Source organism: Falco cherrug, chromosome 7 (assembly GCF_023634085.1).
Source record: "Falco cherrug isolate bFalChe1 chromosome 7, bFalChe1.pri, whole genome shotgun sequence".
NCBI lineage: Eukaryota > Metazoa > Chordata > Aves > Falconiformes > Falconidae > Falco > Falco cherrug.
Genome location: NC_073703.1, coordinates 41,691,201 through 41,705,323, shown reverse-complemented (window position 1 = coordinate 41,705,323; position 14,123 = coordinate 41,691,201). Strand labels below are relative to the sequence as shown.

Genomic DNA, 14,123 nt, shown 5'->3' with positions numbered 1-14,123 from the left:
CTCCTCCTTTCTCTTAGCTTTTATATCTGATCAGATGTCATATAGCATGGAATATCCCATGGTCCCTTTGGGTCAGCTGTCCTGGCTGTGTCCTCTCCTAAGACCCAGCCTACTGGTGGGGGGGGGGAAGATGGGGGAGATGGCCTTGATGCTATGTGAGCACTGCTCATCAGCGGCCAAAACTCTGGTGTGTTATCACCACCCTTCTAGCTACCAGTACAAGCACAGCACTGTGGGGGCTGCTGTGGGGCTCAGCCAGACCAGTACACCTTAATAAAACCTGGGACCTAGGGAGAGAAATCTCTGTAGTTTTTCTTGCGTAGCTGTCTCTTGATGTATGCAATACTGGTGATGAAATCACTACAATTAAGTTTGAGATTCAACTATTTCAAATTATCTCAGCACAGGAGTGAGGAAGGAAAAACTGAACTCCAAACTGAAGCTTTAGCAATGAACATCTCTATAGCAAATCCCCTGAGAAAGTTATTTATTCTAGTTATATAGTAGAATTGGATATCATAAATAATGTTGTGATAAAAAGTTAATTACAGTGATGGTTCAAGCATAACTTTTTTTCTCAAGGTGCTCTGGACAAGAAGAGTTGTTGCGAATTATAAGCCATTTGTGACAGTAGTTTAACACAGATATAGCAGCACTCTTTGACACCAACCAGGTGTTTATTAGCAACAGAAGCAGAATGTTCGTGCATATATCTCGTACATAAAATCCTGCTTCCCGTCCTCTCACCTGGCCAAGACACTGCTGCTTCCCATTCATTTCCTGGGCCTTTTAATTGCTCTTTCAAATACCTCTTTCTGGTTGCCAAGCAACCATTGCAATGTTTGGTGCAGTCATACTGCCACAGAGCATGAATCACTGTTGCACTAGTAAATTGAGAAAACATCTCTGACCCGAAGCATCTTTATCGTCATGAAGTAGTTAATGTCCAGCACTCCTGGAGGCTCAGACACTGTGATAAATAACATGTATTAGCAGAGCCATGCTTGAGTATGCACAATGAATTCTCTGTTAGCTTTTCAAAGCTTACTTTCCTTGACTGTGAGCAGTTCTGTCCCAGCAAGGTAGAAATGGATGACAGATAATGAGAACAGATGTAAGATGATGTATTTTGTACAATAGCCTTCCTTTCAGGTGATCAGAATTTGAATGACTTACCCCAGCAGCATTTTTGAAGTGGAGTCATTTGTGCAAGATCTTCCAGGCCTTTCACAGATTGCAGTGGAGTTTTCCATCAAGAAAGTCCCAGTAGTCCTGACTAGCTGTTTGCAAAACTAACCTCTTTAAATGTACTGACCTTAATGACGTACGCTAAGATTGCATGGGAATATGTGTTTGCAAATGCAGTGTTTAGTCTGTAAATATAAAAACAGTTCTTAAACACAAAGATGATGTTATCAAGTGTTTACTTACTGTTTACTAATGGAGGGAAACATGGGAAAGTGAGGGGCAAGACTGCACAGTGGGATGCATCATAGAGAAGTGCTTTGATGAAGGCCTCTGCACTGTATCCCAATACACTTATTTAAAGAAACGTTTTCCTCTATTTTCTATTTCTACAGACATCTGTTCTGCACATGTGTTCCCTATTCCATGCATTTATATTTGCTCAGCTCTGGACAGTGTATTGTGAACAAACAGCAGTAGCTCCAACAGTCCAGAATCAGAATGAATTTAGCTTTACAGCAATCCTTACAGCCCTGGAGTTCTGGAGCCGAGTGACACCTAGCATCCTACAGCTAATGGCACATAACAAAGTGGTGAGTCTGGTGCTGTGTACAGATTTAGTACAGATTAAACTCAGAGGATTTGGCTTTGTTTTGGTGTTTCAGTGAAATACATCAGACTATGAATAATGTCATAAAGCAGCATTGATGCTTTTGAGAAATTAAAGGGAAAGCTAATTAGTAGTGTTTAACCTCGCAGTGGGCCTGAAACAGGATCTAGCCAGGATCTGCCTGAAACAGTATCAAGAGCTAGAGTTTCTGCTCGTTGGATTAAGGGCTCCCTGCATCAGGTCGCGTTTCATATGTCTTCCTGCTCTTCTCAGGGGCCCTGTTGTTTCACTTGATTCTGCTGTACAGGAGCAACTAAGTGTTTTAGGATAATTCTATGAATATCCATTTAAATGTTTTTTACCATGTGGTGTAGAAAAAATACACAAATGCTGACATTTGACTACTCATAACCCATTGGTTGCTTATCAAAAATAAACTACATAAATATCTCTGGAAACATGTTTGAGTAATGAATGACTTGAAGAAGGTATCTCTAGAGATAAGGTTTGAAAGCGAAATGTTCCCTCTGTCAAGAAATTGTCCAGACCATTTTTTGGAAATAACTTTTAAGCACTTATTTATCTTCACTACTCACTGGTGTTGGAGCAGCTTTGTACAGTAAGAATCCAGAGGGGTTTCAGCAGCCTTCTCATAGGTGCTGCCTTTGCTTTGCATTGACTATTGATTCTCTGTGCCTGCAGGCTTAGGGTTGAGAGCTTGTTTCTGATGGGCAAGACGTTGTTTCCCATTTCCCAGAAAGTCATGACAAGCTTGTCATGACTTGCCAAAACTTTTAAACTTTAACTAAGATTGTAACTAGTAGCTCTAGCTCTGCAGAACCTGATAATACCTTTGAGAGAGAAAGATTCTTTACACGTGGCCCAGTCCTCCAAGTCAGGTGCTCTTAAGGTTTGGGATTTTCATTGTTTTTTTGGCTTTTTTTTTCTTTTTAAAAGGAGACCTGCTATTTATATGGAAATTATTTTATGTAATTCCCCTTTCCCTATGTGAAACATCTTCCACCCCAGGCAGGTATGGACCTTTGCCCTTTCAATTGTAATTGTGTGGGCTGCACTTGAATGTCTTTGAACCAGTTACTATTTCCTTCTGTCTCGTCTGTATCAGGCAAGGACCACCTAAAGCTGTCTTAAATGATATTTTAGCCTCTGACATCTAGTGACGTCTCTGTGGTTGACAAGCCACTGCTGGGAGTGAAGCTGCATTTGAGTGAATGGGAAATGTGCATAACACTTCAAACTAGCCAGTTGTTTAGTCAGACACAAAGGCTTCTTGTCAGGCCTTAGGACAAGAATATGACCTGGAAGTCCCAAGTTCCAATCCTTAGTCTTAAAGTATCTCGTTAGGTGGCTTTAGTGCAAGTTATCAAACTCTCTGCCTCAACTATTGCTCTGTGAAATGTAGATAATAATACTTGCCCGTCTCACAGGCGTGTTGTGAGGTTAATTAGTCAGTGTTTGTAAAGCACTTTGAAGATGAAAAGCACCACATAAAAGCTAAATTTATTATTATCAAGGGGAATTTACACATAGTTCAGACAGGCACAGTAAATACTCACTGCTGGCTCATGGTATTTGTCTTGTACCTATGAATTTACACAATATAAAACATAAAATGTTGTCTGTGGCCAAATAACTGATATTTGCATCTGTTATAATTCATGGTACAAAATGGAAGAATTATGGACTAGCTGCCAGTTCAGAACAATGAATTGTCTCTTGATGGAGGGGAAAATAAAAAGATGGGTTTTGTGGGTATGTTAATTTTCAAAGATTCAGTAAATAAAAATATCAATTTCTGACACATTGATTGATGAGAACTACACAGCAAAGGCATGTAAAAGGATTTATTATGTCTGAAAAGAACAGAGCTGAAGGGAACTTGTTTTGATGTGTGATGCAAATTAAAGTACATCAGGCACTTTGGAATATTTAACAGATAGGTGTTGCCACATCAGGGGAAAACTAAATAAAGAAAGAAGTCCCTTGTGTGCTCATGTAATATTTAATCTTGTTAATTTGTTAATAAATGCACATCTAGTGATTCAGTATAGTGGCCAAGCAAATATGGGAAGATTGTTTTTAGAGACTGTTGGTTTATTTTACAACACTGTTATGCTGGACACTAATTTGGTTTTATGCTTGATTATTTTTTTTCCAAGATGGTGGAAATGGTGTGCCTGCATGTGATTAGTTTAATGGAGGCTTTACAGGAATGCAACTCTACTATCTTTGTAAAGGTAGGCAAACCACACTGTGAATATTTAGTTGCCGATAACTGCCTGTCTGTTGAGATTTCTAGACATACTGTGCTCTGCCTCCCCTCTCACTCAAAAAAAGAAAGTGAAAGAAGCTGAGGTTGAATGCTAATGCAGAAATAAAATCTAGCAGAGCATAAGAGAAAACGAAATGTCTGGTAAGAAGTAAGACCAGACCATAATCTCAAATCCAAGTTCTCCTGATGGTTTTAAAAAGTATTTCTGATCTAATTCCTCCTTCCACTGTTGTAATGGTCTTATTCCTCTAATAGACTCAACTGGTGTCACTAACTTTGAGAACCTTTAGGTACTGTCTATATTTTCAGCCATTCTGTAACTTTTCGTCATCGTAGGTCCTTTGCAGATCACCTCGCTGTTCTAATCCTCACATTCTTTTAGGCTGACAACAAAACCTTCATGCTACAGTGGTTTTCTTGTTATTATATGCCTACATGTCTGATTTAGTCAAATATTATTTGATAGCAAATCTTCTTCCCCTAGAATGTGCAACAGGGTATTCTTTGGTTAGAGAATCAAACCCTTCGTGTTCCATTCATGTGAAATTCTTGGTTTTGGAAACCAGTGGTCAGTCTCCTGTGGGTCACCACAGCATTTTCAGAACAGATTTGCAAAGGATTGGGGTAGCATCACAAGCATAATTTGATTTTACTAGCCTTTTTCAAATATTTTCCCATTGCATTATTCTGAAGGGAGTTTTCACATAAAATATCAACAAATCAAGTAGTTAAACGCTCACATAACAACAAATCAAGTAGTGAAACACACTGTGAATCTAACTGAAATATGTTGGTTTATATAGTTCTTCTGTTACCATAAAGGAAACTTGTGACTGTTATTTAACTCCAGTCTTTCATGGTCAAGCAGGAATTGAAATTGAAGTAGATAATATTGAAGGTCTTGATGTCAACTGGCATGAAACTATTCGCACCTATTGTGAAAATACAGATTTATAGTAATGACTTGATTCACTACAGAAACTCTGATACTATGGGATGCTAAAGTGATCGTGGCTGTCCCTGGAAGCCATACAGGCTTCTTTTTCAGCCAGTCCAGGTTGTCCAGAATGTGACAAGGATTAGGAATAGCTTTACAGCTGTGAAGAGAGGCCTTTAGGGCCAAATTCCTGTCCCAATTCAAATGAATGCTTTCAGGATATTTGAGAGTATATATCAATAATACGCTAAGTCAGGTTAAAAGAACGTTATTACTACAAAATCAAGCTCATAAACCTGTGAAGTTCAGAGCTAAGTTGCTAAGCTTTCTTTCATATTCAGTGGGTGGGAGATGGAACAGAAGAATCTAGGTGACCAAATCCTCTTTACTTAGCCCTGAAGTGAAATCCTGCAGGAACAATGTACATACATAACAGTATTATAGGATTCATAGTCCCAGGTTAATAATTTTTTTCAAAATTAACTAATTGTAAAAATATTTATTGTAGATCTGAAAAGTAACTGTCATGATTTGGGGAAAGACTTACTGTATGTTTGAAGTCCTTCAAAGAGGCAGAAGTGTAGAGGTTATTCACACAGGAACCAGTAAGTGAGTGGCATCTCCATAATTTAAAAAAAGATCTGCAAGGATGACAAGTCTTTGAATATTTGTTGACTGGGCAGTTTTTTGGTAGCTTGTTTTATTCTAGACAAATCTTTTATTGCCCTGCCTTTGATAATGAAACAATTTTCTCTTGTGCTTTAAAGCTTTTTTTTTTATATTTTAGATACAAGCCTGTCAAACAAAGTTTAGTTTTCCATGAAGGAAAGGACATACTGTAGTGAGAGAGATTTTTTTTAAACAATGTTCTTAATACTCTTTCAGAAATTCAACAAAATTAATAACACCCAGTTACTTCCTCTTGGAACTGAGCACAGTAGCACTGATAAATCATGACCATTTATCATTCATATAATTATATTTACTGCAGTGTCTTTTATTTCACCTAAGGATTCTGGTGCTCCAAAACCTTCTTTTGTTAATGGAGTCATTGCATCATTCAACACACATTTTTTAATGCACCACAAGAAGGTGGTGCATGTCATGTGATGCCAGGTGGTTTATAGGATAGCTATTTTAGGTGGCCATTTTCTGTATGACAAATAAAAGGAAAATATATCCTAAAACAAGAGAGAAAGAGAAGATGTAAACAATTCAGCTCTCCTTCACTGAAAGAAGAGCTTTATGCATGTTAAGCAGTCCATCTCCTCCTTGTGTTGGTGCTGTGAGGTTTCCTTCTCCTGGTACTGTGTTGGCCTTTGCTATTAAATTAAGGTCACGTTGATAGCACTGAGACATGTCTTGATTGCTTCCTGTAGTCTTTGAGCCATTCCCTGTATCCTCAGAGGATATTTTTTTGGATCTGCTGTTAGATTATCGTTACCAGTCTGGCAAGAAAATCAAGTTTCCTTCATGTGAAAACATTTTACCCATTAAGGAGGGCTGAGATGAAGTGTTCAGCTTTCCTCCTGGTTTTCTATGTCAAAGGAACTGGGAAAATAGTCATCTGAAGACAGCTCCTTGCTGATCACAGCGCTCTGTCTAACCATCAGATGTATGTCTGCGGAATTTGGGAGCCTACAGTAGAGAAGGGAGCAGCTCAGCAAACTGCGGCATCTTTTCCAGAGACCCAGAGGTTCTGGGCAGCTCCAGCAGCTGTTGGGTAGACTTCTAAGGAACTAGTCAGGCAGCAGAGTTGGGGAGTCAGAAAAGCAAAGTGACCAACCTGTTCTCGAGCCCGACTTCCATCAAAACTTGCCCTGGAATCAACATAGTTCTGTTGAATATAAACTCCAGAAAATTGACAGTGTGTGACAGCACTCTGTTCTTCCAGCTGTTCCTTCTAACTAGCTTTATGTATTCTTCCTTTGTGAAGAAAAGGCTGGCTAGGGATTAGGTAATAAAACTCAAGTGCTTCAATAAAAATGTCTTCTTGTCTCATTTGTCTAACTGGCAGCTGTAGGAGTGGAGAGTTTGCTTGCTTGTGCCTGCAGCAGAATGTTTCATTTCCGTAAATGTGCCCAGACCCTGGAAGACAGAAGCAGTGCTGGAGGGCAATGATCTGTATCTAACCTTAGACCCCTACAGCGTAGATATCAATATGAGCTAGTTTCTGTGAGTGCCCTTTATAGTCAGTGGAGATAAACAGGTATTTTTGGACATGATTCATCTTGGTCTATTTTAGATACCTGCTTTGGGACGAGATGAACTGGATGTGAGAAGTGGTTGAATCCCTCAGCTGACTGTAAAAGATGTCAAGTGATTTGGTTCTGAAGCAGAGGGGTACCCTGTGTTTTCTGCCTAGCTTCCCTCCTCACTTGACTTATTTCTGACACTGGTCCTATCATCCCTGGCTAGCTCTGTAGGAACTTCATTAATGCTGGATGAAATTTTCAGTGACATTTTGTTGATGGCAGTGGGGCATGGAGCATGGCTTCTTAGTATGCTTGCCTGTGCCCTCCTCTCCAAGAAACCCATCAGGACTTGGGGTTGCTGGATTTTACTAAGCACTTCATTAGTGTGAGAGCCCACTGAAGGATGCACAGAAGTCGCACGTCTGCTGCGTCTGGCTGCATTCCAGCTGTTTTGGCATTCATCTATCTGTAAATGCTGAGGTTTGAATATGGTTCTTCATGTGGTAGACTAAGTAATCAGTCCTGACAGAGCTGCATATGATTCTCCAGCAAAACAGCACTGAAATTGGAACAATTATCGTTCCTTGCGCAAGGGAGACAGCACTTTATCTAATGTTGTCAATAGTGATTAGGTTTAACTTGCAGGTCCCGGTAGCATAATTGACAAATTGCAAATTTTAATGCCATTTGGAGGAACATTTTAGAACAATAACCCCAGTGGTTAAATTAATATTGGAGAGCATGAATGCTTTTGCTAGAAATGCCTTTCTGTCTTCCATAGCTTGTCATGTTATACTTACTCTGAAAGAAAAGTTCTCTAAAGAGCAGGAGACTGAAATACGTATCAGTCCAGTCATGGGTGACAGATTCGCAGACCTCCTCACCTTGGTATTCCAGATAGAGTTTTTACCTGTGCTCCCAGGCCTACAGGTCACGTTCTGAAGTGAAGCATTGGTGTGACTAGTGGCTTATAAAATGCTGGTTACCATTTAAATATCCAGCCTATTATTAGGAACTTCTGCTGCATGTTTTTTGCGTTTTTTGATGTGTACCTCACTGTGCAGAATGTTTACTGTATTTATTCCAGTATTGCTTACCTGCACATACAGAAACACCCTCACAAGGAAATTAAGGAATTATTTCCTTTAACAGGTTTTTATTTTGTACTCTCATGGTTGCCTTAAACAAAGTATCAGTAGTTGCTATTGGTGATTCATCAAGCTACAAACAAAGGAAGCTGGTTTCTTTACCTCTGAGAGTTATCTGTCCCAAACTATATGCATCATTTAAAAATAACCACATTTTCAGACTTTTGGTTCAGGCTATGTCCATTTGGACATCTAAATGTGTTAGATACACCCTTCTATTGCACAGTAACTGTTTCATGTTTACAGTCACTTCTACAATAACAAAATATACCTCTCTTCTTACAGCTCATACCAATGTGGTTGCCAATGATACAGTCAAATCTAAAGGTAAGTTGTTTCCAGTACTTTATCTTTTTATTCTTGATGTTATAAATTTCCGTAAATTCTAGAAATAAGAAAGATCACTAGATGTGATCTTCAGACACTGAAAATAGATCATTGTAGTGTATCCAGATGCACTGGATGGCTCAGCACTGAAGGTCTCAAATGTGAGCGTACACAGAGCATCTTCAGCTAAGATACTTGTTCTGTAATCAGTACTGCTCTCCCTTTCCCTTCTGAAACGCTTTCCTATAACCAGGTTCTGTGGCAGGGCCATGTTTACTGAGATTAGTTGTTCCCTGAGCTGTGGTTTTCTTGATGTGTTAGGCTTGAGAGTCCCCTGAGAACTCAGGATTGGGACTCTTGACTCGGGAGTGGGACTCTTGACTCAGGAGTGGGATTTGGGTTCTGTAGCAGATACTGTAGACCTGCTTGCTTGGGAAAAACTGTGGCAGCTGGCCCTGTTTGTAAGAGAGAGCAAGGTGGATCAGTGTGGTTTGCCAGTCAAGAGAATGTTGGTGGTGAAAATAAAAGTGTTGGAGTTGGTCTGTGTATGGAGTTGTTTCTGTAAGCACATTTGCCTTTCATGGCAATGCTACAGTGCAGGATGTGGAAGAAAGACATGTGACATTGGCACTGTAGAGGAACTTTCCCTGGCCAGCAACCAGTACCTTTCACAGTGTTGTATTAATCTATGCATTAAAGGAAAGAAACTGAATGTTTTGCATTATTTCAACAGCATTTATCTGCTGGACTCCAGCTACGCCTCCAAGCCATTCAGAGCAACGTCAACCATCACAGCCTAAGGATGTTACAGGGGTCAGGGCAAATGAACAATAGCTCATCTGTGCTCCGCAAATGGCTACAGTGTACCCAATTTAAAATGGCTCAAGTAGAAATTCAGTCGTCAGAAGCTGCCTCTCAATTTTATCCTTTATGATTCATGTAATTTGTTCCAAATGTTCATTTTTAGCCTAGCAATAACAGGGTTAGAGCTGTAAAAGACCTTTTGTATAAATCAGTATACAGAGTATATACTGTATCTATACTTTTTAGCCTAGGACAGATTGTGGAAAAGCTTATAATGGGTGAAGCTAAGAGCCTGATCCTGCCAGTCTTTAATTACACTTACTCAGGATCCACAGGTTCTCAAGTATGTGTTCGTGAACATCTATTTGCAGGATTGGACTAGAATCTATCCCATCATACGTAACTCTCTGGTCATTGAAATACATTGTTCTTAAATGTTTCTTTACATTATTTTTGAAGCTAAGACAAAAATCCATTTTCTTTAACCTATATATTTTTTAAATAGAATTGTGGGTATTCACAAACATATGGAAGTGTTATGTTGCTATTTTTGACAATAACAAAAGAAAACAGGGTTTTTAGGAACCTTTATAGGAGGTTTTTTTGGGGGGGTATCTTTTTTTTTTTTTTTTTAGATTCACAGCTGGCAATGCAATAAAACCTGTCACTATAAAACAGTGATGTTCTAATGAGGCTTTTTGTCATCTTCTGGGAAAACAGCAGCTTGTAAGGAGAGTTATTATAAAGTGCACTTAGAAATTAGGTTGTTAAACTGTGCCAATTCATTTGTCTTTTTCTTCAGTACTGTTTTCGAAAACTGCCAAGTCTGGTTTATTGTTTTTTAAAATCTTGCTTTTACTTCATTGACTCTGTGCTGCTCTTTGTAGGTTTCATAGAAACCTTTTATTTTGTGACTACTGTATTGTATTCTTCTGTCAATACTTGTATACAGTGCAATTAAAAATAGATATGCCAGACCTATTCTTATTGATGTCTACAGAATTTATGTTGCAGACTTCAAGAGCATCATGACTGGATCTGAACTTTTGCATAATGATATTTAAAAATCACAGCATTTGCATACTATTGTATTAAATGTGATGTTTATTAACAATTGATTTTAATACCATTAAGGGACTCTACCAAAGCCCATTGGATTCTAAGGGGACTCAATTAATTCAGTGGATTTTATATGAAATCTTGAGAGCACCATGATTTACCGTCTTGTAATTAATACTTAAATCTGTGCAATCACAGTTGTGATCTCTTCCAGTCACGTCACCCCAGGCCCTTTGTTCACTGAACGTGTCTGTCACTCCCTCACAGGGCTGCAGTTCAAAGCTGAGCAGTTGGCAGTTGTAACTTTGGCCTCTGGACAAAAAGGAGATGTGGACTGTGTTTTCAGTGGAACCGACTTCCTCCGTTCCTGGGATGCATCTTCTTTGTGTTTGTGTCTGCCTAAGGCCCAGGTTCACTTATTGTAGGGTCTGGGGTCACCCTAGTGAAATGAAAGTGCTATGGGACCCCTGAATGATGTAGGAGAGAGATATTTTTGATGTTTTGATCTGCTGTGACTTGGTGAATCTGAAGGACAGCTGAAGGGCAAAAGGCAGGGAGGGAGAGTATGAGGCCCTTTGGTTTGGGGTGGGTGAACTCTGATGGGTATAATGGAGGTTGTGGAGACGTAAAGGAGGAAGACAGACGGTTTGTAGCAAAGAGCAGAGCCTGAGGAAGTTTGTCTTTAAAAGTCACTTCCAGAAAGCAGAAGCCATGATTGGGCATCTCACTCGGTAGATAATGAGTGTGGGCAATGTGGCGCAGGCGCTTTCCCTGCCTAGCAAAATCTCTGCTGCAAAGTATCTAGTGTCCAGACTGGCAAAACACAAGAAGAATGCAGATATAGTGGTGGGTAGTTACTAAAATTAAACACAAGCCAAAACCAGACCTGCTGAATCCAGGTCCATAACTAAACACTTTTTAAGACTTTGTGGGAATTTAGATCTGGTTTTGGTTCAGGGTTTAGAGGTTAAGAGCTGGTGACATAATCTGCTTCCATGTCTGAAGACAGGGTTTAGTCACTGATTATAATTAATACAGTTCTTGTAGCGCTGTTATATGGAAGCAAATTAAAACTGTAACAATGAATTGGGAAGCTGCTCTAGCATAGAGAATACAGCCTGGAAGATGGTATGACCAATAATTAGGGATGTGTTGACTAATAATAACAAGTAAAATGGGGCTTGGCCAGATATGCGTGGTTTAACACCTCATGGAAATCTCTTAAGTGCACTCTAGGCCTCTTCAGAAGTGCAGAAATCTGCACTGATTGTTTTTAAAAACACTGTAAAATGTATCTTTACAGTGCCTGAGGTCAATACGCAACTCAAGTGAGTCATTCTCATTATCTGTCTGAAATAGCCCAAAGCAGCAATTCTTTGTATTCTGTAGGAAGATTAGGAAGTAAACAACATTTGGTGCCCCCCGAAAATGCTACCAAATAGCAGAGGCCAATCTCCCTGCTCTGCCACGCTCCCAGCACAGCTGTGTCTCTGGGGATATGTCACTGGGAGCAGAATCCATCCTCTGCTCACAGAGAGCTGCCGTTTAGGAACAGCGTTTAGTCATCTGTTGCAATAAGCTGCTTAAATCAATGCCCGTTACCAGGCCTGACCCAGTAAAAGAATCAATTTACTGTGTGCTGAGCTGTGAAGTTTGCAGCAATGCTGGGCACTTTGGCTGCAGCGACGGCTGAAGCCCCGCACCACCGTGCCGTCCTGCCGCTACGTTACGCAACGTGGTGTCCCGAGAGCGAGGTGAACATCTACGCTGGGTGCCTCTGAGTGCTCGCCCGCTGCCTGCTGAGAAAGCTGCTGCCTCAGCTACGCTCAGGGTCACACAGACAAAAGGCTTTTGCAGCACGTCGGTTACTATCTACATACGTGCCTTATCTTATACGTAACATTTCTGTAACATCTCATTAAAGCCACGGCAGGTCAAAGGCCCTAAAAACACACAGTCGGTTTTCTGGCGGTTTTTCATGCTGTGACAACCGTTGATGTGCTCTAGGACTGACGAATGTTCTGGGCCCGAAGATCTCTCTGAACTCTGGCCTGCACGTCCTCCTTTCAAGCTGGATGAAGATTACCAGAGCCCAGGGCTGTTTAGCCTTCCCTAGCGTGTCCTGGAAAAGAGCTCTGCAGCCAAGGTTCCCGGGCCGTGTCGCCCGCTGCACGCAGCCCTGGGAGAGTTTCATCCGCTGTTTTTCTTGTTGCGTCTTAATGTGACTTCAGCAGGGCTGAAGCTGATATTCTTTCAGCGGGATCTGAATCTTGACTGAACGAGGGTCGTTTCGTTAACTAAACGATGTGGATCTTCGTCTTAGGAGTCCACCTAAGATCAGGCAGGGGCAGCAGCATTACAGTCGGCTGGAAGTTGCCGCGCTGTTTGTTTGGCTTGATGCAAATGTGAAAGGAAGGGCTCTGCATTTCTCTGTTGATTTATAACTGAATTACCCCACGCGCCTCTGCCTGTCCCTGCTGAACACAGTTTCAGCTGGAGGCTGAGCATCAAGGGACGGCAGTGAGAACAGCAGCTGGAGGGGAAGGTGTCCTGATGCCTCTCCAACTGCAAAGGGATCAGGCAGAGAACCGGGACACACACCCCCCCACACCCTTGGCATTGCCCTCCCCAGGGCTTGCTGGTGGGGAGTCAGGGGCCACCCCTGGCAGTGCCTTGGGTCAGATGGCTGATGGCCACACAGTGATGAGGCCTGGCCAGCCTGGTGAGCTGCTGCGGTGCCTACATCCTGCAGCTGGGAACCAGGGGGGCTTTCAGCTATTGTCCTGTGTTTTGATATCATAACGGGTGTGCAAGGAGCAGGAGGCTCTGAAGAGCTGGCAGTGCTTGGGAAGGGTGGCTGGTTTCTCATTCATAGTTATAAAGCATTAATACGGAAAAGCAGAACCCATGACTCAATTGCTGGAAGTCCACATCATGAGTTACTTTCCAGTGTTTTGCTGGATTTGATAGATACCAGAGGGCTGCCAGCTGACTGGCAAGCAGGCTTCTTTGCACTGCCCCAGGTAACCTACTCTGACATCGCATTTAACCAGCTCCCCATCAAACCTGACAAGCCATGACTGTGAGCCGGCAGGCTCTAAGTTTGATAGACACAACGTAATGCTGGGTCAATGTTCTGCATGTATAATTCAGCAGCTGCGCAACATAAGTATTACAGCTGTTGTACTACTTTAAATCCTTTCATAAAGGTACAATAGCATGCCTGTGAAGTTTTATACACAGAACAAAAATTTTATAGTAATATTTTCTTTAGGCAAGTTGTTTTTCCTGGCAGCTCCGAGCCTTTCATGTGAAGTCAAATTGATTGCAGTGGAGTTCTTTTCAAAAAGCTTTTCTAAACCTGTGAATCCTTTCCATGCTGGGAAGTGCCAGTAAAATAAAGAGGACCATCATTAAAATAAATAAATAATTCAGTAAAACTGTTACCCATTTTGCACTACTGAAGAAATCCTGTATGCCTAGTATTGATTAGTGAGATCCAAAGCAAGTATAAACTGCCAGACACATACTGAAATCTACAGAGAGGTATGATTTATACCTGTTA

General features: G+C 40.9%; 1 protein-coding gene and 1 long non-coding RNA gene across 10 annotated transcripts in view; one reads left to right on the top strand and one right to left on the bottom strand.

The window, feature by feature from the left end:
- Positions 1-1,572, bottom strand: part of LOC114015750 (uncharacterized) — a 77,345-nt gene extending 75,773 nt beyond the window's left edge. For all 4 annotated transcript variants that reach the window (XR_008733076.1, XR_008733073.1, XR_008733075.1 and 1 more), the window contains exon 1: positions 1,177-1,572. This is a non-coding gene — a long non-coding RNA (uncharacterized LOC114015750). The remainder of the gene's footprint in view (positions 1-1,176) is intronic.
- The window catches only part of UNC79 (unc-79 homolog, NALCN channel complex subunit), a 117,149-nt gene extending 106,669 nt beyond the window's left edge, over positions 1-10,480 (top strand). For 5 of the 6 annotated variants that reach the window (XM_055715430.1, XM_055715427.1, XM_055715429.1 and 2 more), the window contains 4 exons: positions 1,581-1,778; positions 3,976-4,053; positions 8,654-8,695; positions 9,429-10,480. In XM_055715430.1, coding sequence (XP_055571405.1) covers positions 1,581-1,778; positions 3,976-4,053; positions 8,654-8,695; positions 9,429-9,629 — 519 coding nt within the window. In that variant the 3' untranslated portion in view covers positions 9,630-10,480. Of the gene's footprint in view, positions 1-1,580; positions 1,779-3,975; positions 4,054-5,533; positions 8,597-8,653; positions 8,696-9,428 lie in introns of those variants that run through there. The other variant, XM_055715431.1, reaches the window with a different exon arrangement.
- The last annotated feature ends 3,643 nt before the right edge of the window (positions 10,481-14,123 follow it).